The following is a 25,285-nucleotide window of genomic DNA, read 5'->3' on the forward strand; positions in this document are numbered from 1 at the left end:
TATGTTTAAACTAATTTTTTCCTTTTAGTTAGAGACTGAAAAAAAAAATCCAACATGTAGTTCTAAAAAGCCTTTCTACACAACTCTGAGTAGAAACTGCCTTTTTGGTAAATTGGGGTAGCTGTGTGTATATTACTCCTTCCCGTCTGCCCCTAGTCGGAGTGTGTACAGATGTTGTCTATTGCAGAGGTGGTATGGATGTTCCACGAAGGGAGGGACAGAAGCACAGGCACCAGGGGACACTGGCAGTCTGTCATGTCTTCTAACAGCCATTTCATAAACATCTATACACTGTTCTCCGGTAGTATGTATGTCTGTCCCACGGGGCAGTTGTATACTTCAGAGTCTTAACTACTCCTGTGTCTTGATGGTTTAGTATGTATCTTTTTCCTGACCTCCAACGCATACATCCTATCACCCAATACACATAGCCACTGGATTTCCACGGACATCTCAAATTCAGCCTTTCCAACATCTTCCCCACCCCTTCCCCAGCTTCCTGGCCTCATCCATAATATCGCCCTTTATTTACACTTGCAAGGGTTTTTTGTTGATGTTGTTGTTTGTTTCTGTTTTTGAGGATGAAGCAAATCTGAGTGACCATGGCCTAAGGATACGTGGTTAGGTTATCCCAAATAACATATTCCAACGTGGAAGCAGTTTGAAGAGTTGTTTTATGGTGACAGGAAAAAAGAGATGATAAGATCAAGGCACCTCTCAAGTACCCCGGGAGTGGGAGGCGACATTAAGTAGGCAGGTTACAGCTCGGCTCGAGGCCCCAGTGCTGTCCGATGCCAGCTTCACCTTTGGGTTGGTGGAACCTAGGGTATTCTAAAAGGCTTGCCCTGTTACTCACGTGATGGTGAATCAAATGCAGAGGTCGCAGGGAATGGCTGGTTCCGTGACTAAAGATACCCCAGGATAACTCGTAGGCTGCAGATCCGCGACACACTCCAGTCTCGCCACGGCCACTGAGGTTTTAGGCAGTTAACCAGCTTGGAGGAGGTGCAGTGGAGGTTCAGCCTTGGTCTGGGAGCCCTCCTTCACAGGAGTTGAGTGTTGCCGCCATTTTGTCATAATAGAAGGAAGGTTGGGCTAGGCAAATAACTCGGTTAGTAAAAATGCTTGCCACAGCATTAGGACTGGAATTTGGGCCCTCCAGAACCACATGAAAAAGCTGGTCACTGTGACAACTCTCTTGTCTCAGCTGCGGGGAAATGGAGACAGATGGGTCCCTGCCAGCTGGCCTTGCCTAATCAAGTGAAACCCATGCCAGTGAGAGGCCCTGTCTCAAAAACCAAGGGGTTAGTGGATAGTGCCTGAGGAGGAGAGGCACTTGATGTTGTCCTCTGGTTTCCACATGTACATTAACAACATGCGCGCGCGCACACACATACACTCACACATTTCTTTTTTTAAGAAAATTTATTCACTTTATATCCCAATTGTAGCCCACTCTCTCCTCTCCTCTTGGTCCCACCTTCCCCCCTCCTTTCTCCTATTCCCCTCCCCCCAACCAGCACATCAAGTTTTATCAGGACTAAGCACATCCTCTTCCCCTGTGGCCTGGTGAGGCAGCCAGGGGAAAGTGATCAAAAAGCAGGCAACCAATGCCATGTTGGCGACAGATGTTACCATGTACCTCACTGCTATAAATCCATGGCTTATTTTTAATTCTTCTCTCGTCTTCTCCTACTTAGTAACTAAATTTAAGTTTTATAATCACCTAAATGTTTCCTCCCGTTTCCTTCAGACTTCTAGTCTTTCTGCAGACTGTCACTTTGGAGCAATAGTTCTTTCAGTAGCCCTGCCTTCTTCAAACCCCTCCCCATCAGGTAGCAATGGTGTTCATAGAAAGTCACAGTGAACACACTTTTCTTCTAAGACCCTTATAACTTTCTTCTTGAAACTGCATTGTCTTCCAAAATTACCTGTATTCTCAAATTTTCTTGTTTATGGCTCTTAAACTATTTTATATCTCTGAGACCTGTGTCATAATGGCCCTGCCTTTTATATTCCATGTGAAATGTTTTGCCCAGCTGCTTTTTTTTTTTTTTTTTTATAGTTTTTCAGTACTTGGCTAAAATATTGCCCCCTTGTCTCTGTCTTTCCATTGTCTATAAATTGTTGCTTAGTTATAAACCCCTCAAGAAAAGGGATCATGTTTTGTCTCCCAATTCTTAGCGTTTAGCCTTATGGTTTGCAGATAGCAAGGGCTTTCCTTCCCATCCCATGCTCCGCCTCCTCAAGATAATCCGAAGGGCTCTACCGTCTACAGCATGCACATGTATGTGTTGTTCAACCATAATCATATTCTTCTGCTGAAGAAAAGTAGTGTTTTTGCCTTTGGTTGAATCATTTGTTTTTCCAACCATGCTAAAATGAAGTTTGTGAGATCAGAAAAACTAAATGTCTTCTTAAGTACTGGAATTTGTGGGAAAGTTGTACAACTGGGGTGCATTGGAAAATACATAGTTACCATGGGCCACAGGGTTCTGATTCCTTGGGAATAAAAATCTTTTATGAAGTTTGACTCGAATAGTTGATGCATTTATTATTCCAGTGATCAATATGAATAGATGAAACTAAAATAATACCCATTGTTGATTGATATACTTTTATATATTCTGCCAAAATAGCTAAGGCAGAAATTCATTTGGTACATTTTGAAGGCTTTGGTATATTTCTGTTTAAGATAGAGATTTTCTAAATATTGTGGTGTAAATTGAAAATACATTCTGTGTCTTTTAATACATTTTAACTAATACATAGTTGTATCACTTTCCCATAACTTTACCTTCCTTCAGCCCCTCTCATGCCCCCCGATCAAGTTGATGGCCTCTTTTTCTTTGATTATTATTGTTGCATATGTGCACATTTTTGTTGTTTATTGATTACTGAAAAAATTTCTGAAATATTTATTACAGCCATTTAGAGTCACAGAGCTTTTGTTTCATTCTGCTCTTTACTATAGAGTAGAACTCTGGTATTCAAGAAGGATGTTATTGGATCCGTGTGGCTACAATGAGAAGTCGTCTTCCTTCTGTGTACATCTTCAACTTTTGTCTTACAGCTGTAAGAATCATTTTTTCTCAAGGCTTCATATCACAACCACTAGTGGCTAGTTTGAGAAGATCATATTTTCATTTAAAAATAATGTTTTACTATATGAATTTAAGGCTCTCTTAAGCACATGGGCTCAATTTTCTTGTGTGTGGGTGACTGGACTCACTGGTTAAGTGGCTATAAAACTATGTCTTAGTCCTAGAGAGGCCTGGCTGGGTCTCTGACCCATGATCTCTCCCAGGATTATAATCATGCTGTCATCGTGGGCTGTGAGCTCTTGTCAGTGTTCGGTGAGGGTGACTACGGCTCCATGCCTACTCATGGCTCTTGTCAGAGTCCAGCTAATCCTGTTAGCCAGAGGCCTCGTGGTTTCCTTGTCAAATGGCCTATTTCAATATCCAGCTGATAACTTGTCCTCTGACTTCCCTGAGAATTGCAGAAGACTAGAAATACAGAATCATAATCTTTTTATAGCCCAATCATGGAATTGACAGGCCACCACCTTTCATGTTCTCTTTCTTGAAAGCAAGTCACTAAGGTCTGGCCTACACATGATGGAAGATCATACAAAGAGTATGGATGCCAGGAGAAAGTATAGTGGAAGCCATTTTAGAAGCTGTGTGCTTTTGGCCACTGTTTGCGTGTGATGGTGGGACTATATTTACTGGGTTAGAAAATTGGAAGAGAGTATATAGAGCACACCGATGAAGTAATACTTACCCAACACATTTAACAAGATATTTAAAGCCTTGTAACGTCCTAAGACATAAAAATACATTTACAAGCTTCTCCATTAAAACCATACTCTTACCCCACACAAATGTTCCCCTTGTTCTTGTACTCATATGAAGTGTGATGGAATGGTAGACCTCTACAAGGATTTCGCCATCACGCATGTCTGACTTTTAGGCAAATGAATTGTGTTTTTCTTTTTTCTTTTTACTTTCTCCCAAATTTGACATAATTATTTACAAAATACATGAAATAAAATTACTCTAGATTAATTTTGAATTTAAGTGATTGTTTGTATATTTTTGGATTATATTATGAGAGATGAGCTTATCACATACATTTTTAGTGAGGACACTGGATTTCTGAATCTAGAAGTCCTGATACCCACAAACTCATGTGTGAAGAACAGTCCTGTTTTTAAGCTAAGTGGGCTGAGAGGAATGGCTACAGTGCCTTATCATCACTCTGGAAGATAAATTTCATTGCATAGTGGAAAGCTTTGAAGCCCTTTTCTTTGTTAGTTGAACATCTGTGTACTCATTATTCTTATCCAAAACCACGTTAACTCTTGGCTCAGAAACGACTTTAATTCAACAGATGTGGCAACTGGCCTGAAAACAAGAAAAGATAGACATTTGCATGAACTATTTGTGTTTCTTGCTTAAAACTTGGCTGTGTGTGGTCTAATTAGTGAACTGATGTGTAGGTTGAAAATGTGTAGGGAGTGCATTTCAAGTAGTTTTCTTGACAGGCTTCTTTTCAGGTGCCGTTGTCTTTCTTCTTTGTATAAGAATGACTGTTTTGTAGTTGTGCTATAAAATCTTCAGGTTTAAGGAGAGAGGTGAAGGTGATATGCCTACAGCCATTTGTTTCAGAACTGCAACGAAATCTCTGACCAGATTTCTGATAGTGACAAAAATGACCACAGCAGTAATAGTACTATTAGATGACATTTGGATATACAGTTGTGCACTAGGGTTCTCTATAGTGCAGTTCCTTCTGTAATATCCCTGGGAATTTGATCTTGTTTTCTCTCTTTTGCAGGAAATATCACACTACAAAGCAAGATGGGTAACATTACAGTGGGTATGTGTCCAGATGCTGGTTGGTAATGGCTTACAGCAGCTATAGTTGTGGTGCTTTACTAAAGGCTGTAGTTTATCTCACAAGCCTCACTTGATATGTCATTTATAGACAGACCAGCATCAATATGTATACTCAGAGAAAATGCCCTGAACCTTGTGTTAAGAAACAAAAGCCTTATAAATTTCTTGTTCTCTTTAAATAACTACATTAACTCTTTCAAAAAAAGGTTTCTCTCTCTCTCTCTCTCTCTCTCTCTCTCTCTCTCTCTCTCTCTCTCTCTCTGTGTGTGTGTGTGTGTGTGTGTGTACACATATGTGTGTATGTATGTATATGTGTCTGTGTATATATAAATTATTTCCAAAACTGTTGTCATTTGAAGTTAACTATTAGTTTGCCAGTACCTTTTCATCTGTATTTGTGAGTGTCTGTTATATGTCAGGAATACTTTTAGTACTAAGGAGTATGTTGGTTAACAAGACTGTTCATTTTATATAGGAGCTGTCACCTCTAAGTGCCAGGAAGAAAATAGAATCAACAAATAATTAACAAAAGGTGATTTCAGATCACCATAAGTGCAGTGAAGGAATAAAAGGCTAATGAGATAGAGACTGCTTAACTGAAGTAACTTTTTCCATGGGTAATCAAGGAAGAAAAGGAACATTTTAACTAAGGTTTCCAAATAATGACTAAAAGGCTTATAAAATTATGCATACAGAGCTCTTATACAGGGCAATGGCAAGAATAAGCCTTGAAAATGGAATAGAATGAGAGAAGTATGGGAGAATGGGGAAATAGAAGGATCCAGAGGGCCCTGAAACCTATAAGAAAAACATTATGACAGGCAGATCTGGGCCCACGGGTTCTGCTCAAACTATGACACCAACAAAGGACAATACGTGCAGTAAACTTCAAACCCCTACCCAGATCTAGCCAATGGACAGGACATTCTCCACAGTTGAGTGGAGAGCGAGGACTGACTTTCACACGAACTCTGGTGCCCCATATTTGACCATGTCCCCTAGAGGAAGGATAACAGGTTATCAACAAGAGCCTTGATACCCTATGATCAGTCACAAACATAGGGGAGGGGAATAGGGTGAAAGTGGGAGGGAGGGAGGAATGGGAGGATACAATGGGATAGGATAACAATTGAGATGTAATATGAATAAATTAATAAAAAAAGTTTTTAAAAATGGAATGGGTTGTAGCATGCTTATCTTTTACTTTGCAGGTAGTATCCACTTATAAGTGAGTACATACCGCGTGTGTCTTTCTGAGTCTCACTCAGGATGATTCTAGTGCCATCCATTTGCATGCAAATTTCATGATGTCATTGTTTTTGCCAGCTGAGTAATACTCCATTCTGTAAATGTACAACATTTTCTTTATCCATTCTTCATTTGAGGGACATTCTGGCTTTCTAACTTCTAGCTATTATGAATAAAGCTACAGCAAACATAGTTGAACAAGTGTCCTTGTGGTATAATGGAGAATCTTGGCTATATGCCCTGGAGTGGTATAGCTGGGTCTTGAGGTAGATCAATTCCCAATTTTCTGAGAAACCGCCACATTGATTTCCAAAGTAGCTGTAAAGTTTGCACTCCTACCAGCAATGGAGAAGTGTTCTCCTTGCTCCACATTATCGCCAGCAAGAGCTGTCACTAGTGTTTTTGATCTTAGCCATTCTGACAGTTGTAAGCTGGAATCTCAAATTAGTTTTGATTTGCATTTCCCTGATGGCTAAGGATGTTGAATATTTCTTTAAGTGTTTCTTGGCCATTTGAGATTCCTCTTTTGGGAATTCTGTTTAAATCTGTACCTCATTTTTTAAATTGGATTATTTGGTTTGTTGATGTCTAGTTTCTTGATTCCTATATATATAATAAATAATGTGTATTTGCTCTCTATCACATGCGGAACTGGTGAAGATCTTTTCCCTTCTGTAGGCTGCAGTTTTGACCTATTAGTTTCATGAGGTCCCATATATTAATTGTTGATCTTAGTGCCTGCACTATTTGCGTTCTGTTAGGAAGTTGACTTCTGTGCCAGTGCTTTCAAGGCCATTGCCTGCTTTCTCTTCTATCAGGTTCATTGTATGTAGTTTTAGTTTTTTGAGACAGGGTTTCTCTTGTAGCCCTGGCTGTCCTAGATTCACTTTGTAGGCCAGGCTGACCTTGAACTCAGAGATCCGCATGCCTCTGCCTCCCAAGTGCTGGGATTAAAGGCGTGCGCCACTACGCCCAGATGTATGTGGTTTTATGTTAAGGTCTTTGATCCACTTGGACTTGAGTTTTGTGCAGGGTAATAAATATGGATTTATTTGTATTCTTCTACATGTAGACATCCAGTTAGACCAGCACCATTTGTTGAAGATGCTTTCTTTTTTCCATTGTATAATTCTGGCTTTTTTATAAATAAAACAAATGTTCATAGGTGTGTGGATTTATGTCTGGGCCTTTGATTAGATTCTATGGATCAACCTGTCTGTTTTATGCTAATATCATATGATTTCTATTACTACAGTTCTGTAGTACAGCTCAATATCAGTAATGGTGATACTTCTGGAAGTTTTTTTACTATACAGAATTGTTTTAGATATCATGGGATTTTTGTTTTCCATATGAAGTTGAATATTGTTCTTTCAAGATCTGTGAAGGTTTGTGTTGGCATTTTGATGGAGATTGCATTGAGTCTGTAGATTGCTTTTGGTAGGATGGTGATTTTTACTAAGTTAATCCTGTCAGTCTGTGAGCATGGAGATCTTTCCATCCTCTGATATCTTCTTCAATTTCCTTCTTCAAAGACATGAAGTTTTTATCACACAGGCCTTTCATGGTACAATCCACAGGCCCAGCAAGGCTAAGTAACAAGGAGGGCCTAAGAGGGGACACAAGGATCTCCCTGGAAAGGAGAAATAGATTTTACAGGTGTTCTGGCGGGGTGGGTGGGGTTGGGAACAGGAAGAGTCAGGTGGTTGGTGGGTTCAGAGAATACTGGGAGAAAAGACTAGAATTGGGCATTTTAGAGTCAAGGTAAAAGCCTAGTGCAATTGAAACTCCATGGAATCTGTGAGAGTCCATGGATCCTGAACCAGCCAGCTTCTGTAGCCAGGCAAGCCTCAAGTGGAGGGATTGGGATACCAACCTAGCTACAAAGCCTTTGACCTATAGTTTGTCCTGCCTCCAGAGTATTCTGGGACCAGAGCATAGCATAATCATCATCAAAGAGACTTCATCCAGCACCTAATGGGAGGAGATGCAGAGTCCCACAGCTAAACATTAGGCAGAGCTTGGGGAGCCCTGTGGAGGAGGGGGAGGAAGGATTGTAGGAGCCAGAAGAGTCAAGGACAGTGGAAGGTGGGACTGCCTGGGAGGGGAAGAAAAGTTTGACAGTGGTGAGCTTTGAGGAGGACAAGGGCGAGGGGAGGAATTGCCTAGCGCCATCATAGTGATAAGTGCTTGGGGTATAGGTATGTTACGAGGTTTTGAGTAGTTTGTTTATTTTATAGGTAGAGTTGTTTCAGTTAGATTCTGCCCAGGACGTTATTTAGCCTTCTTAAGCCGAACTGATACAAATTTATTGTAACAGACACCACAATAAAAGCACCCACAGAATCAATTTACTGGAAATTTTGGGGGCTCACAGAGATGAGGGAGCCTGTAAGGGTCTGAGCTAGGTCCTCTCCATATATGTTATGATTGTGTAGCTGGGTGTTCTTGTGGGACTCCTGGCAGTGGGAGCAGGAGCTGCCTTTGACTCTTTTGCCTACTTGTGGTGCCTTTTTCCTCCTGCTGTACTGGGTTTGCCTTGTCCAGCCTTGATGTGATGGTATATGTTTGGTGTTATTATAGCTTGTTATAAAAATGGATCTGGTTTAGCATTTTTGAGGTGTAGAAGGAAGGTCTGTGGAGGATGCAATGAGAGATGAAGTGATACTAGATCTTAGAACTTCTTAGTCATAAGATTCGGATGTTGAATATCATATGTTCCAACTCAAGATGCTCAGCTTGTAGTACTGCTCTTTCCAGGACCTAAGACCATCCTGAAATGAAGTGACTGCAGGCGCTGAGTGGGCAGGAGTGCCGGCAGAATTGCTTGCCCAGCTCTGCTCTGTCTACTCCGAGCTGCCTCCTCAAGGCATTGCCAAAGCTGTGTTCCATCCTTTAAAAGGATGAGTGTGGCTTGCCTCACGCATCTCCCAGAGGCCTGTTTACCCCTTTTTACTTATGGAATACTGAGAAGGGACCTCATAGAAAACTTGAAGTTGCCTTCAAGTTCTACCTTTTCTTTCTTTCTTTTTTTTTTAAAGATTTATTTATTTATTATTATGTATACAATGCTCTGCCTGCATGTGCATCTGCAGGCCAGAAGAGGGCATCAGATCACATCATAGATGGTTGTGAACCACCATGTGGTTGCTGGGAATTGAACTCAGGACCACTGGAAGAGCAGTCAGTGCTCTTAACCTCTGAGCCATCTCTCCAGCCCTAAGTTCTACCTTTTCAAACCATTATGTCCTGTGTATAAAATCTGCCTGCCTGCCCTTGGAGTTTGTATAGCTTTACGAGCATATGACCCAGGCTGTGGTAGTCAGCAAACAACTTGTTTTTCTTTATACTTTGACAGTTGAGATTTTAAAATATTACAAATTAGCTTTGAACATGCTGGACCAATTTTGAGGAAGTGTGCCATTTACCTAAAGGAAAACAACACATTTAAGATGTTAGCTTTTTAGAGTTAGTTGTTTTTCTCCTGCTAACAAAGTACATGTTCTAAACATGTTTCTTTGCTTGAGGATGGTGTTAAGCTGGTGGTTGATATCAGTATTTCTCTTTTGATCAGTTAAAAATAGAGCAACTCAGTGGTCTCTGTCAGACAGCAAGATCTTTGTCCAGAACTCTAACAATAGATAATTCTCTGTGGCAGTCTACATACCTGTCCATCTGCTCTATAGTTTCTGTACTCTTGCCTGCTCCCTTAAGACTTCTCCACAATCTGTAGAATTTCTTCACAATGTTAATCTTTAAAGTATGGAATTCTTGTGAATAAAGCCATAATTTTACTCTTGATGATGCTTTGTTTTGTTGTTTTTGTTTTTTGTTTTATGAGACAGGGTTTCTCTGTGTTGCCTTGCCTGCCCTGGACTCACTTTATAGACCAGGCTGGCCTCAAACTCACAGAGATCCTCCTGCCTCTGCCTCCCCAAGTGCTGGGATGAAAGGTGTGCGCCACTGCGCTCAGCTGATCATTAATGTTCATTTCAGTAATTCATATTAGAGAAAGTTTATTTTGCTGTGTAACTTGTTAAAATGAAAAATATTGTTTTTTTTTAATTTAAAACTTTTTGAGAGTTTCATACTTGAGAACTTTATTTATTTACATCATTTCCACCCCTTTCGCTTCCCCTACCAACTCCTCCAATGACCCCCTCACACTCAGACACACACACACGTATATGTATGTATTTGTGTGTATGTATTTATGGCTGACTGGGATTAGATGATCTATTATGGGCTCTTTCCTGGGGAAGACTTAGACTCTTCTAAGCAGCCATGTATTGCCTACAGCTCTTCTTGTAGGGGTGGGACCTTATGAGATTTCCCCCCACACATTGGAATCTCAACTGGTGATGTTATTGTGCAGGTCTTACATAATAACCATATTTTTTTTGAGACTTCATATTTGCTCCATAGGTCTTAAATGTCACATGTCTGTTTTCTCTTTATAAAATGCTTCTTGAGTTTATTGACAGCTTTGGAAAATGAACCATTAACAAAGCTCAAGACTGGTAATATTTAAATATTATTACTTCGTACCTTATAATTATTTAATTGCCCCGTGGTGAAGAGAATGAAAGTATTGTTTGTAGCTCACAACATTCTTGTGGAGTCCCTTTCACCAGAGAAACACAAAACACGTTACTTTGTTCAACCTGGAATGATAAATGTACACATTCGGTAGCCTACATGTTTGTTGTTACCATAATATATTTTTACATGGCTTCTTTGGGGGTTTAGTAAGAGGCTTTTAAATGAGGTTTCTGTAGGTACTCACCTAGCAGTGCTGTAGCCAGCTCTCTCTTTCGTAGTTTACCTAATGTTTTCATTTCCTAGCATTGGTATTTACTTTTGACACTTGAAAACTAATAATTAGGGTCTGATAAAGGACATTTTGGTATAGATTGGAGACAAATCATTTTAAGTGATCTTTGTGCCAGATCTTGAATAATCCACTTCAAAATTTTATCGAAATTATTTAAAAATTTAAAGATAAATATTGGGCTGGAGAGATGGCTCAGAGGTTAAGAGCACTGACTGCTCTTCCAAAGGTCCTGAGTTCAATTCCCAGCAACCGCATGGTGGTTTGCAACCATCTATAATGAGATCTTGTGCCCTCTTCTGGCTTGCAGGTGTACGTTCAGACAAAACACTGTATACAAAATAAATAAAATCTTTAAAAAAAAAAATAAAGATAAATATTGCCTTTGTGGATATGTATTATTTCTCACACAGTCTTAACCACAGTTCCTATCTTGCTTCTCAGGTGAAGTAGTAAAAGCTCTTGATAGAATGTGCTTTTTAGAGAGGCTGCTGAAAAGAATGTTCTCTGCCCTTCTCAAGACAGGCAGATACTACATGAGAGTTTTGGTGGCTGTGGGGAAAGGGAAGAAGACCCTTAGCACTGACACTTCAAGTCACTCTCCAGTGTCCTTGTCTCTCACTGTTTCCCCTTGACCATAAACTGTTGGTCCCCTGAATACAGGGGCCACAGATCATATTGGGAAGTTTGAGTCCATATAAGGACCAGCTTAGTTATGATTTCTTATTCCATCTTAAAGACACCTGTCAAGTCAGAAAGTTGTAAAGAAGTGCTAGGTGGCAACAGTCTTCCCTCTTCCAGGGACACTCCATACGCTTGCTGCCCCTCTAGAAATGCAGCAAAGTCTATGTGGATAACCTGAGACTCTCAGTGCAGCAGCTTTGCTGAAAGAGAAAATAAGAAATTCTTTGATTTATCCCCAACTTCACTGCTGCTTATAGACTGAACACAAGGTAAACCGCTTTGGTAAATACTGGAAGTGTGCGAACTTTGTCAGTATGAGGCTAGATGAAATACTTGGTGATGCTTTCCAGTCTTCACCCTGGCTGCCAGTTCATTGCTACATACCATCCTTCCTACAGTCAGGCTTTAGAAGGTGACCTACGGGCCAGGAGAGATGCTTAAGAGCACTGGCTGGATTCCCAGCACCCACATGGTGCCTCACAACTATCTGTAACTCCAGCTCAGGGTCTGCATGTCCTTTTCTGGCTTCTCTGGGTACCAGGCATGCAAGTGCTGTGTAGTCATACATGTTGGCAAAAGAACCATACACATAAGAACATTAAACTTAAAAAGATGCATATTCAGAGTTCTGCTGATTATATAGTGTTGTTAGTTGTCTGTGTGTAGGTTCCTAAATGTCTAATACTTGTTTACATTTTGATGAAAATAATGACATGGGTTGGTTTGTTGTTGTTCATTGTTTGTTTTGGTTTTTTAAGACAGGGTTTCTCTGCAGTCCTGGTTGGCCTGAGCTCAATTTATAGACCAGGCTGGTCTTGAACTCACAGAGATCGGCTTGCCTCTGCCTCCCTGAGTGCTGACATTTCAGGCATGCGCTGTGCCTAGCTAAATTTATGGCATTGTTAGTGGGAAAACCAAAGCCTTTCAAGGTTTGTAGGTTCTCCCCAAATGCCGCGCACGGCCTTTTATTTCAAGGTTTTAATTGCACTTACTCCATTAAGAGCAATCATGGTTTTGGTTTTCTTTCTCTCAGATTCGTCCTCTGGATGTCTGAAAGCCTGCAGTCATCGGGGTGCCATAGATGTTTATGTCAGTCAGCTGGGGGAAGTGGCACTGACCTCACAGGAAGGTGAGCCAACCGGAGTGTCACAGCATGGTGTGCAGTGTGAGGAAAGAATGATGGGCTATTTGGGAAACAGGTGGCCGGGTTATCTACAGCGCCTTCAAGAAATGTTCTCTGTTAAATCTGATTTAAACACTGCTTATTGAGCTTTCTAAGCCAATCAGAAATCATTTAGGACAGATGGCCATGAAGACAGACTTCCTTTTTGTAGGCAAATAAAAATGCTGTTCTAGTTTGACTGTTCCTGTAGAATTTTTAATGTTCCCATGTGGATCTCTCAGTTTTGCCATGCAGGAGATAGAGTATACGTTTTCCTGCCAGCCTGTAGAAAGCCTCCCTGCTGTTCCTGCAGGACAGTAGCCCTCAGAGTGTGGCCCCGAAGTGTCTCCATAAAGGTTCTCTAAAGCAGATTGCTGATGTGTCTGTCTGTATAACTTCTCATATAGGCAGCTTATTCAGAGTTCACATATTTATTTAAAATTGCGTATTTCTTATGCACTGGAAAGGTGAATATAAGTTGTGTCTAAATAGTCATCTTAAATATGCTTTTTTCCTCTGAAAATTATCTATGTAGGCATACACATGTGCACAAGTGACAAGGAGTGACTGGGGTACAGGAAATTAGGAACTGTGCTTCCCTAGAAAAGCCTTGGAAAGATTAAGAACAATATATAGGATCCGTGCACTTTGGCTAGGACGGCATGGTGTATTATAATAATAATATTGTTTCCTTGCAGAAACTAGTTCCTGCCAGTGTTAGTTTCCTTGTCACATAAGTCTTCTATCCAGTCAGAGTGCTTCCCCAGAGCCAAAGGAGACCTTCTGAGCCCAGAGGGGGTAGACCTGAAACAGGTGCTGACACTTAAGGGTTTCTCATGACCCTGCCTTGTTTTCTATAAAATGGGATATGATCTTGTCCTCATGAAACTGCTAACTTTGTCTTAGTTACTTTTCTCTTGATGGGATAAGATACCATGACCAAGGCAGCTTATTAAAAAAAACCATTTATTTGGGGCTCACAGTCTCAAGGTTACAGCCCATGATCATCATGGTGGGGAACATGGCAACAGTCGGGCAGGCGTGGCCCTGGAGCAGTAGCTAGACTCCACGTCTTCATCACACTCTGCGCCTCATCTAACGGAGAATGGTGTGGGCTTTGAAACCTCAAAGGCTGCCTGAAGTGACACACCTTCTCCAACAAGGCCACACATCCAAATCCTTCCCATGGTTCCACCAGCTGAGGACCAAGTGTTCAAACATAGGAGCTGGTGGGGGGCATTCTCATTTAAGTCTTAACCATAGAATTTTACTATGAAAACCCAAGAAGGCAACAGCTATTAACCATGAATGGAACTAGTAACAGAATGGAGTCAGGGGCAGGGGAGCTTTGAATAAATAGCTTCCCTGTGAAAGTTATTTCTTACATTGTGCAATGGATAAAAAAAATCAAAGCAAACTATTTTTTTTTTAACTTTGAAGATGATCCCTCTTCATCCACTTAAAATTTTTTGAGTATTAGTTATAGCATTGTTCCAGCAGCGTATTGAAGTAGTACAGAATTAAAATTCTGTATTTTCCTGCTGCAAACCAAGTTCCTGGCAGCTTCGAGATAACTAGAAATGAAGATTTCTACCTTCTTATTCAGGGTTCTTTTGCATAGGGGTTAGGTGAGGCCCTTAGCAGTCTGTCGCAGCTTTGCCACTGTCTTGCTGCGGAGTTCAGAGCCAGCTATTTGAGTCTCTTTGGTCTTCACCATTTAGCCCTGGGAACTGAGGAGAAATGTAAGAGGGCTTATTTGTTCTGTCCTATAAAGTGAACATGTTGGATGGCCTAATGCTTTCACTCAGGAAGTCTGGGAGCTGCCTGGGAGCCAGCTGTACCTCAGAGCTGACATTTCCATCCTAGGAAAGGTGAAGAGGCCTCACATAGTGTGCCATCAGTGTGTGGCACTGTCCTATTACTCACGTTTGAATTTTTGAGAGGATACTACCAGCTGGTGGCCATACAGAGGTTTATCTACCTGGTGCCTTTCCTCTCACTTTGTATGAATAAGTCTTGAGTGTGTGGTGTATGTGCACATGATTGTGAGTGGAGGCCAGGGCAGGATATGGGGGTCCTGCCCTATTGCTCTCTACCTTAACCCTTTGAGACCTGGTCTCTCACTGAATCTAAAGCTAAGCTAGCAGCCAGCCAGAGGCTCAGCAGTCCTCCTGCCTCCGCCCTCCCCGACCCCCGGTAGTGAGCTACAGCACACATGGGTATTCCCTGCTTCTTAAGTGAGTTCTGAGATTTCAACCTCATGCCTGTACACAGAGGACCCTTACCCACTGAGCCATCTCTTCAGCCGCAGGAGTTTATCTTAACCCAGACTTCCTGCTGCCATTAGGAAGACTAAGAGGGTGTGAGATTACTTAAGTCAATAAACTGATGGTAAGCTGACTAAGAGGATATGACCCATATATGAGTGAGTTCTCTGTGTCATGCTGACTCTCTTTGTCCCTTATGGCATAAGGCTCTGCGTTTGCTAAGAAGCAGAATGAAGCTGATGAATTAGGAATTTGCTGGTAAATTTGCACTGAGACCCCCACGGCTGTTTTGACAGGGGATTCCACAGCTACTGGAGTGCTTTTTCTGATTTACTCCTTTAGAATCTTATTCTTTTAGTCTTCCTTTAATAACTGCCAGCCTATACTGAAAACAAAGCTGAAGGTTTTGCTGCCAGTCCTTAAAAGCCTGTATCTGACTCTAAAGGAATCCAAATAATCTTATTTTTGCCTTACACTTCAGGCATAACTAAACATACAGGATCCTGTGGTTCACATGATGTAGTGATCAGTGAGATCATGAGTCCTGCAGGACATTGAGGTAGCTGTGTGTGACACAGCAGAGGGACTGACAGCACAGGCTTTGTGGACTTTGTACTAGGCCTGCAGCTGCTGTGGGGACTTGAACAAATCGTCATGGGCAAAGTTGAGGTCATAATGGTACTTCAGGAAGTTGGAATGGCGATTATTTAGCTCTTTGCAAATGTTCACTGATAGCATATCCTGTCTATGCCACATGTGTGGTAAATTACTAAATCAATCGCTCACCCCACCCCCGGTCTCTCTCCTCTCTCTCCTCTCCCCTCTCTCCTCTCCTCTCCTCTCTCTCTCTCTCTCTCTCTCTCTCCTCTCTCTCTTTCTCTCTTTCTCTCTCTCTCTCTCTTTCTCTCTTTCTCTCTCTCTCTCTTCCCTACCCCCACCCCCGTGTGTGTGTGTGTGTGTGCTGGGTTGGGATGTCAAATGGAAGAGCTAGTAGTCCATGATGTTCTGATGGCCATACTCTTGTCTGCAGTCATGGCAAATGCCTTAAGGGATACTTGGACTGCCTGGGAGAGAGAAAATCCATGGCAGTTTAAATCAGTGTGCAGAGGAGGGAAAATAGAGCAGGTGAACAGTATTTTCAATTAAATGTACAATTTGGCTTATTTATTTTGTTTCACTCTAAATTTGCCACAGGTTCTATTACTGTCAAGGCCCCGTCATCTCTACAAGCTTATTTAAAGTTATCAGGGCAGGAGGTAGTTGTGGATGCAGAAGCTCGTGTTCAGGAAATGGCCAAAGATCATAAAGGTGATGGTGTGACGGTTACAGGTAAGGAGACTGCATATTGCCATGGATGCATGGTCATAGCCCATGCATAAGTGGCTCTGTGTGTTAACTGCAGGTTTATTCTTTGCCATTCTCGTTTCCTGGTGTTCGACACTGTTCTTCAGTGATTGTCAGTAACATCATGCAGACACTGTTGAAGGCCTACTTCAGTCATTTCCGATCACTCGGTGCTCCTGTGTTAGATAAAATGTACTTAAATCTTTTTCCAGGGAGGGGCGCGGGATGGTGGGGTGGAGTGAGTTGAACTCTTGGATTTGAAAATTAACCGCAATCTGAAAAAAAAAGGTATTAACAAAAGTATGATAAGAATAAAAACATCTGTACATTCCCCAGTCTGACTCAGTGCCTACTGGGCAGAATTGTAACTACAAGATAAAAATGTGCTGAATGTCAGAGTTAAGAATCAACCTGAGACTTGGGATGGGTTAATTTTCTTTGTTTTTGTTATGTAGCCAGTGCATGCTACTTTGTGGGTTCCTTCTTCCACGTGTCTCCACCCCTATTCATCTCCCTTTCAATCCCCTAACGCTGGGTGGGAGAGTAAAAATAGAGAGGAAAGGGGCATCATTATCTTTAGACTACTTCCTGCCAATTAGGGTGTTGAGCTCTTTAGGGAAAGTTTGATCTTCGCGGTCAGGATATCTAATTTCTTCTTGTTGTTTCTTCTTTGCTCACAACTACTTAACAAACCACAACCAACAGCTACCAATAACCCACACCCTGCCTCTCCGGGACCTGGCATTTATATACCCTCTGAAAAGACTCCAGAATTCCAAACATCACACAATGGCAGAAACTATCTGCAGCTGGCAAAACCATGCCTCTGCTAGAGCACGAGGCAAATCATAGTCAGCTGCTGCAAACAAACTGAAACAGCCACATATCCCACACCTGGGATTAAAATTAAAACATTCATACATTTCTGTGGTTTTTTTTTTTTAAGAAACCAAAACTCAAAAATCCTCACTACAGTATTAGGGAAGGTCTCCCTGAGTAGTTCAGGCTTGCCAGAATTTATAATCTTTCTGCTTTAGCCCACCAAGTACTGGGCTTATACATAATCATGTGCCATCAGGTGCCTAACTTCTTGAGTTTATAAATAGCCAATAGTTATCTATTTCTATTCCATAATAAAAATTTAGCAGTGTTCTGAATCTGAACAGAAAAAATGATTTGTGTGTGTAAGCATGTTTGAATTGTAAATGAAGCTGCTTCAGTATATTTTTATTTCGATACTCATGAAGTCATATGCCATTCTGGAACTTAATTAAAACCCCTATTTTTATGGTTTCAGTCATTATTTTTGTGTGCATAACTTCAAATTAGTGCATGAGTTCATTATTCTTGCTCATATCCATCCCAATAAGCTACCTATTTATCAAACTATTTATCTTTCTCTAGCCTAGATTGTTTTCTTTCTGTCCTTTCCTGTTTTTATCTAGACAGTCACTTAACAAACGTTTCTGGAGTCAGATCCTGCTAGAAGATAGGAACGCAGGAGCAATAATACAAAGGTCCCAGAGAGCTTACATTCTATTGGGGAAAGACCAGCCAGTGCCTGCCATGCATATGCTGTACAGGTGTGTGTGATGTGTGGCCCTGTGCAGCATGGAGGCACTGTTTTTAAGTTAGATTAACATGAGTTTGAGAAAATGGAAGCCAAATATGGCTAGACTACAAGAGAGGAAAGTGGATTAAAAGGTGGCTGAGAGCCGAGCGTGGCGGCTCACGCCTTTAATCCCAGCATTTGGGAGGCAGAGGCAAGTGGATCGCTGTGAGTTTGAGGCCAGTTTGGTCTACAAAGTGAGGCCAGGACAGCCAAGGCTACACAGAGAGACCCTGTCTCAAAAAAACAAAACAAAAACAAAAAACAAAACAAAAACAAAAGTGGCTGAGAATTTGGGTGAAGTTGGCTGATTTGGGATTTTATATTGAGAGTATTGAAAGCCTTTGACCTGGGATTCACGTAATTGGACTTGTATATTAGCGTGATCACTTTATACTCTTGTGGGGAAGGTTTGGAGAGAACAGTGCTGGGTGAAAGCAAAGCTAGGCAGAGGCTGTCTAACTCCGATGACACAAATGGAAGGAAAAGGCCAGAAAATGCCGTGAGGGTGCATAGTATTTACTGGGGTGAAAGCCTCTTGGCCTCTTTAGTCTTTTTCAAGTGTTTAGCTCTTAAACTCTGGCTCCACTTCCTGAACCAGAAAAGGTCAAATTGCAGAAGAAAGAGTCCTTTCTTGCTCACTACCAGACACAGGGTCAGCAGAGTCCTTCCAGAGTGCTGCACAGGGTATTCTAGGAGGCTGAGCCCCCGTTATCCTCATGCTGCCTCTGCCAAATCCACTAGAGTGACAGGACAGAGGGCCTCAGCTGAAGAGGAGCGGCCTCTCCCAAAGCTGTGTGATGGATTTGAGGGTTAAAAAAATATCTTACACTATGCTTTGTTTCTTAAACAGTTTCCCAAGGCCAGAGACCTTATATATCAAGTGTATAAAAGATACAGACTGACTCAAAAAGATCAGATCATGTTATTCTTTTCTGCACCAATGTCTAATTTTAGAAGTAATAAGCAGCTTTCCATGTAATTTATTGTTACAAGCAGATGAGAGCTCATCTGGGCCTTCCGTATGGTCTAGGAGGCAGAGAAACAGGAACAGTACCCTTATTCCCAAGAGCGCCGGATCATATCTGCAGCCTGACTTCTGGGTAATTTCTCTATGAAGCCCTTCCAATCAAATCCAACCCCTCAGGATCGAGTTTTGCCCAGGGTTTTCATGTGGTGCCTGTAATTTTGAGTTCCTGTTCTCTGGTTTCCCTTGCTCCAGCTATTACTGAAAAATAGGTCTAGATTGTATCATTACTGTAGTGATTTCTAAATACCACGTGCTGTTCTGAGGTCAGAGGAAGCCTAGGGGTTCAGGTGTTTACCTCCCTAAGCTGATTTCTCTATCGTTTTAGAATTCAGTGTCATCACGTCAGATATGAAATTGAATGCAGTGTATCCACCCTCTAAAGCCTGGAACGCCTGTGGTACAAAGTCTGTATCTACAGAGTGTTAGAGGGGAAACGTGCTGCTGAATGCAAGTCTGACGCTTGCCCTGCTTGCCTTGTACAGAAGCCAGCACTACTGCTCAGCTTCACTGTAGTCAAACTACAGAGTGAAATAAATTAAAAAAAAAAAATAGATTCATTTGTAACCAAAGTAAACCATCAAGCTCGAGTTCTCAATATATGTTAAGGTGTAATGGTAGGACTTTTAGAATGGAAAACTGAGGCTGTAGAAGAGGCTCAGCCAATCCAGTCCTTCCCTAGATGCAGGAGGACTGAAGTTTGATCCCAAACCCACAACCACATATTAAAACACCACCACCAGGGTCAGTGGCAGTCTGCTTATGACTGTAGCACTGGGGAGGCAGAGACGGGCAGATCCTGGCCTCGCTGGCCAGCCAGTCTAGCGGACTCAGTGAGTTCCAGGCCATTTGAGAAAACGTGTTTGAAAAGACAGGGTGGCTAGCACCCGAGGAACAGTACCAGAGCCTGCCCTCTGACCTCCACACACACCAGAAAATTGGGCCCTCGGCTGAAAAAGAAGCAGAAGTGTGATATAAATACTTAGGTTATAGTTTTTAAATTAAGGATAGATGTTCTTACTCTCCAAATAAGAGAAAAACTGTAGTTCTTGACGTGACATTTAGAGATAACTACTGCTGTTAGGACACACAGAGGGCATTTGTTAGTGCCATGGGTATGTTTAGGACCACATGGGGGAACAGTAACTCGAAACATCAGATAATCAAATATCGGTTTATGCATGTAAGGCTTTTTAAAGCATACAGTATGCTGGTGGAGAGTTAACGTAGGAGTTGTTTTCAGTCGCTGGTCCTCTTTCATTTTGTTTCCTTGACAAAGTGAGATTTGGGGAATACCACAGGCAATACCACATCGCCATTGTTAATGTCTACCAGGAGGATCAGACTTTACTGCTGTTTGTCGTAGCTTTGTCATAAAGCTTTGAAAAGACCAGTCTCCCAGGCATGATGCAGTTCTGGGGATTAAGTTACCTTTTGCCTGAAACAATGACAGAGGAATAGTAAAGTACATTTTTTGTTTGTTTGTTTGAAGTAACTGACATACTTTAATTACTACATAGAAAAGTAGATTCAAACAGCAAGAACAGTAACACAGTAGTTGTATTGATTCCTATGGCAGAGTCCAAAGTCTGGCGAGTCAATGTCTTTCTTCACGGCATCATTCGGTTACATAATAACTGCCAGAGCTTCACCCAAAGCAATAGGTCGTCTTTGTGAATGACCAGCAGCATTGTCACTGGAGAGCAGGGTCAGTGACTGTCCACAGCACCCTACCCAACACACTTTGCAAGCAAAGGCTTCCTTTTGACCCACAATAATTGTCAACCTGGAATTTCTCCATTTATTCTCTTACCCTTACTAACTGGCACTGAGAAGGGATTTGTTTTATTAAATGACAGTCCCCTCCTCTTGATTCCTAAACTAAGTGATGTGAAGGAATTTTCACGATCCTTATAATCGTCATCTTCATTGTTTCTTTTCACACACAAAGCAAAATAAAATACATTTTTTACAATTGTCAAGACACTGACATCAGGCACTTAACAAAAGTGGTCCCTAAGTGATAGAAATAAGTGAGAAGAGTGCTGACTATGGCTTTGATGAAGCCATCAGATTACAATACAATTGGGAGGGGAGCTGCTGCGAAGCCTGGCCACCTCTGAGCTGAGGGGATCAGACAGACTCCAAAGACCACAAAGTTAGAGTTCTTAGTTTACAGTTCCAGAGGGAATGGAGCCAGGTGCTCACATAGGTATAGGATTTTGTCAAAACTTTTTCTGCATCTATAAAGATGATCATGTGGTTTTGCCTTTCAGTCTATTTATGTGATTTACTACACTTATTGACATAAATACATTAAACCCATCCCTGTATTCCCAGGATACAACTGCCTGTGTTAAGCTTGCAGGTGTTGCTTAGGGAATTTTTGTGTCTGTTCCTCAAGGATGTTGACCTGAACTTTTCTTTCTTTGTTGAGCTTTGTCTAGTTTAGGTAGTAAAGTAACGCCGGCTTCATAGAAGGGGTTCAGGAGTGTCCTTTGTTTCGGTTTCTTTAAATAATTTAAGAAATACTGGTTGTAGTTCTTTGAATTTCTGGTTCTGCTATGAATCCATTTGGGCTTGAGGTTCTTTCCGTTGAGGACGTCATGGGTCTGCCTTGATAAATGCTCCTTGGTTTAACTTTGAATGTTTGGATAAATACAGACATTTGTCCATTTCTTTCAAGTTTTCTAACTTAATGGAGTATAGGTTATCAAAGTATTACTTTATAGAATTCTGAATTTCTTTGTATCTGTTGTAATGTTTGCCTGTTTGTTTCTGATTGTTAATTTGGCTTATCTTTTTCTTTTGGTTGGTTAGTTTAGCCAAATGTCAGCCAATCTGACTTTTTCAAAGAACCAGCTCTTAGATTCTTTGTACTGTTTGATCCCATCTTGTTAATATCGACCCTGATTTTTATTGTTTCCTGGCATCTGTTGGATTTTATTTTGGTTTGTTCTTGTTTTTCCAAATTCTTGAATTGTACCATTAACTCATTTGTTTGTGTTCTTTCTGATTTTTTTTAAATGTTGGAGGTGAAAATTACAAATTTCTTCTTTTAGGATTGCTTTTAATGTTTTCCCAGAAATTTTATTGTGCTGTGTTTTCATTTTTACTTAGTTACAGATATGTTTTTCTTTCTTAATTACTTTAATTCATTCATCATTCAGTAATGTGTTGTTTAATCTCCCCAAATTTATGTAATTATTAGAAAATTGTTTATTGTTAATTTTAAACATTTTTCCACTGTGGCCAGATAAAATATATGGAATTATTGTGGTTATCCTGATTTTAGTAAGATTTGGTTTTGTCCCAGGATGTTTTAAGCTTCCATGGGCTGCTGTGTAGAACGCATATACCTTGGCATGAGTGGAATTTTCTGTAGATCTGTTAGTTCTACTTGCTGTCCACTGCCATTCAATTCTGACATTCTGTTTATTTTTTTGTTTATATGACCTACTTATTGGTAAAAATAGGGCATTGAAATCATGTACTGAGTTTAAGTTAGTTAGCCTGTACAGTATACTTTTTATGAAATTGGGTGCACCACAATTGGGTGCATATATATTTGGAGTTGTAATGGCTTCTTAGCTAACTGTTCCCTTGATTAGAATGAAGTGGCTTTCTTTATCTCTTCTGATTAGCTTTGGTTTGAAGTCTTTTATCAGACTTAGGATAGTGACACTGGTTTGCTTCCTGGTTCCATTCGCTACAATATTTTTCCATCCTTTCATTCTAAGTAGCTATCTTTAAAAGCAGGATTTCTTGTAGACAACAGAAAGATGAATTTTGTTTCTTGCAGTCAACCTGTGTCTTTTGATTTGGAGAATTTTAGGCCATTAATGTTTAAGTTATTATTGAAAGGTATGTGTTGATTACATTTATTTTACTGTTTTGTTTTCTGTTTGTGTTCTTAGCCCTACTTTGTGTTCTGGTAATCACAGCTTCATTTAGTTTCTTTCTGTAGTCTCTTGTCTATACTTATTTCTCTCTTTAGTACAAAGTAATACTAGTTCCAATATTCTGAAAATAGGGATGGTCTGGTGGATGTGAATTCTTTCAGCTTATTATGGAAAGTTTTTCTTTCTCCTTGACTATGGCAGATAGTTTTCCTGAGCAGAGTCATGTAGGTTGAGAACCATGGTCTCTTAGAACTTGGAGCATGTGGTAGGTCCATTGAGAAATCAGCCTCTGGTGTGTGATTTGGGCATTTTGCAGCTTTCAGTACCCCTCACTCTGTGTACTATGTGTTTTTACTATACTATGCCATGAGGAGTTTCTGTTCTGACTCTGCTTGGTGTGCTGTGTGCTGCTGGTGTCTGTATGGGGCTGTTGTTCCTTAACTTGGGGAAGTTTCCCTCTGTGGTCTTACTGAAGGTCCATGACATTGACTGAGGAATCTTCTCTTTCATCTATGCCCATAATTCAAAGACACGACATTCCATGGTCCCTGCATGTTCTTTGTATGCTTTTATTTTTACTTTTCATGTGCCTGTGTGGCCTAATTCCTCGACTTTATCTTCAAGTCCTGATATTCTTTGTTCTGCTCCATCCACTCTATTTGTAAGGTTTCCCCTGAGTTCCCCACTTGGGTTAATGAGGTTTTCAGTTCATCTTCATTTTGCCTTGCATTTGTCTTCGAGTGCTTCTTTCCTGAATTCAGTTTTCAAATCCTACATTTTCTTCTTTATTTCATGAAGTATATTTGTGTTTTCGTGGGCATCACTCAGGCATTTATTGCTATTTTCCTTAAGCCCGTTAACGTTTTCAAAGAGGGGAATCTTAAATTCCTTGAATTCTTGACGTTTATGATCATTCTTTTAAGTTGTGTTCATATAGATAGTTTTCACTAGAGAATATCTCCATATGAGTAATGGATTTGGGAGAATACCCTGTCTTAACCTTTCATGTTATTTGTGGGATTTGTTTGTTTGTTTTACCTTTTTTCCCTCACATAATATATCCTGGTTACATACCCCCAGATCCTTCCCAACAACCCCCATCCAGATCCACTCCCTATCTCTCAGAAAGCAAACAGGCTTCTAAAGGACAATAATAAAATGAAATATAAAAAGATAAAACAGAAACTAACACATCAGCATTGGACAAAACAAACTGAAGGCAAAGAGCCATGAGAAGCCAGAAGGGTCAGAGACGCGCCATTCGCACATTCACGATCCCATAAAAACACAAAACTGGAAGCCGTAACATACACAGAGAACCTTGTGCAGACCCATGCGGCTCTGTGCATGTAGCCTCAACCTCTGATTTCATATGTCCTTTGGTCATGTTGATTTAGAAGCCTTGCTTACCTGTTCCCTTCTGGCCCTTACACTCTTTGTGCCTCCTCCTCCATGGATTCCTGGAGCCCTGAGAATTTGATAGAGATACCCAGTTTAGTGCTGAGTGTTCCAAAGTCGTTCATTCTCTTCATAATGCCTGGCAGTGAGTCTGTATTTGTTCCCGTATGCTACAGGAAGAAGCTTTTCTGATGATGGCTGAGCAAGGCACTGATCTACGAGCATAGCAGCATGTCATTAGGAGCCACTTTATTACTTTTTTTTTTAATTCATCGTATTTGGTTTTCTCCAGATCCCTGGGCTATCAAGTTTCAGGTTCTTAGTTACACAAGCAATGTCCGGTGTGGGTTCCATCTCACAGACTGGGGCCATAAGTCAAATCAGATACTGGTTAGTTGCTCCCTTAGGACACCATGTGGATCAAAGGGTTTGTGGTTGGGTTTAGTGTTTACATTTCTCCTTTGGTAGTGTGCGGAGTACCTTCCTGTGCCAGAGACTCTAGAACAGGGGTAAAGGCTCTGTATAGTCAGCAGCTCAACTTCTCTGTGTTCATTCATTTGTGTAAGTGTTGTCTTCAGCAATGGGCCCTTGCTGTCAGTTTGTGGAGAACAACCTATAGCCTTGGCAACAGCCTGGGTTGTTCGAGCATTCCCATAGGACCCCCGTGGGCCAACAACTCCCTTAGATGTAATTCGGATATTGGAAGCTTCATTTGGTAATAAGAGTTCTCTAGTTGGGGACCTGTCTTTGCCATTTTTTGGTAATTCCATTTAAATGGCCTTCAATTGTGTGTATGTTCTATGAAGTTTCTACTATATTGTTTCTTTATTACCTCTCATATGGACTTTAATTTTACCTGTCTCTCTCTGTATCCTCTCATCTCCCTTACCTTCACTTCCTACTGGATCC

General features: G+C 41.0%; 1 protein-coding gene across 4 annotated transcripts in view; it reads left to right on the forward strand.

The window, feature by feature from the left end:
• The window catches only part of Fam185a (family with sequence similarity 185 member A), a 54,355-nt gene that overhangs the window by 15,142 nt on the left and 13,928 nt on the right, over nucleotides 1-25,285 (forward strand). The window contains exons 5-7 of one of the 4 annotated variants that reach the window (XM_051152105.1): nucleotides 4,843-4,884; nucleotides 12,701-12,796; nucleotides 16,291-16,425. In XM_051152105.1, coding sequence (XP_051008062.1) covers nucleotides 4,843-4,884; nucleotides 12,701-12,796; nucleotides 16,291-16,425 — 273 coding nt within the window. The remainder of the gene's footprint in view (nucleotides 1-4,842; nucleotides 4,885-12,700; nucleotides 12,797-16,290; nucleotides 16,426-25,285) is intronic. The other 3 variants (XM_051152107.1, XM_051152106.1, XM_051152109.1) reach the window with 3 other exon arrangements.

This window comes from Acomys russatus, chromosome 10 (assembly GCF_903995435.1).
Source record: "Acomys russatus chromosome 10, mAcoRus1.1, whole genome shotgun sequence".
NCBI lineage: Eukaryota > Metazoa > Chordata > Mammalia > Rodentia > Muridae > Acomys > Acomys russatus.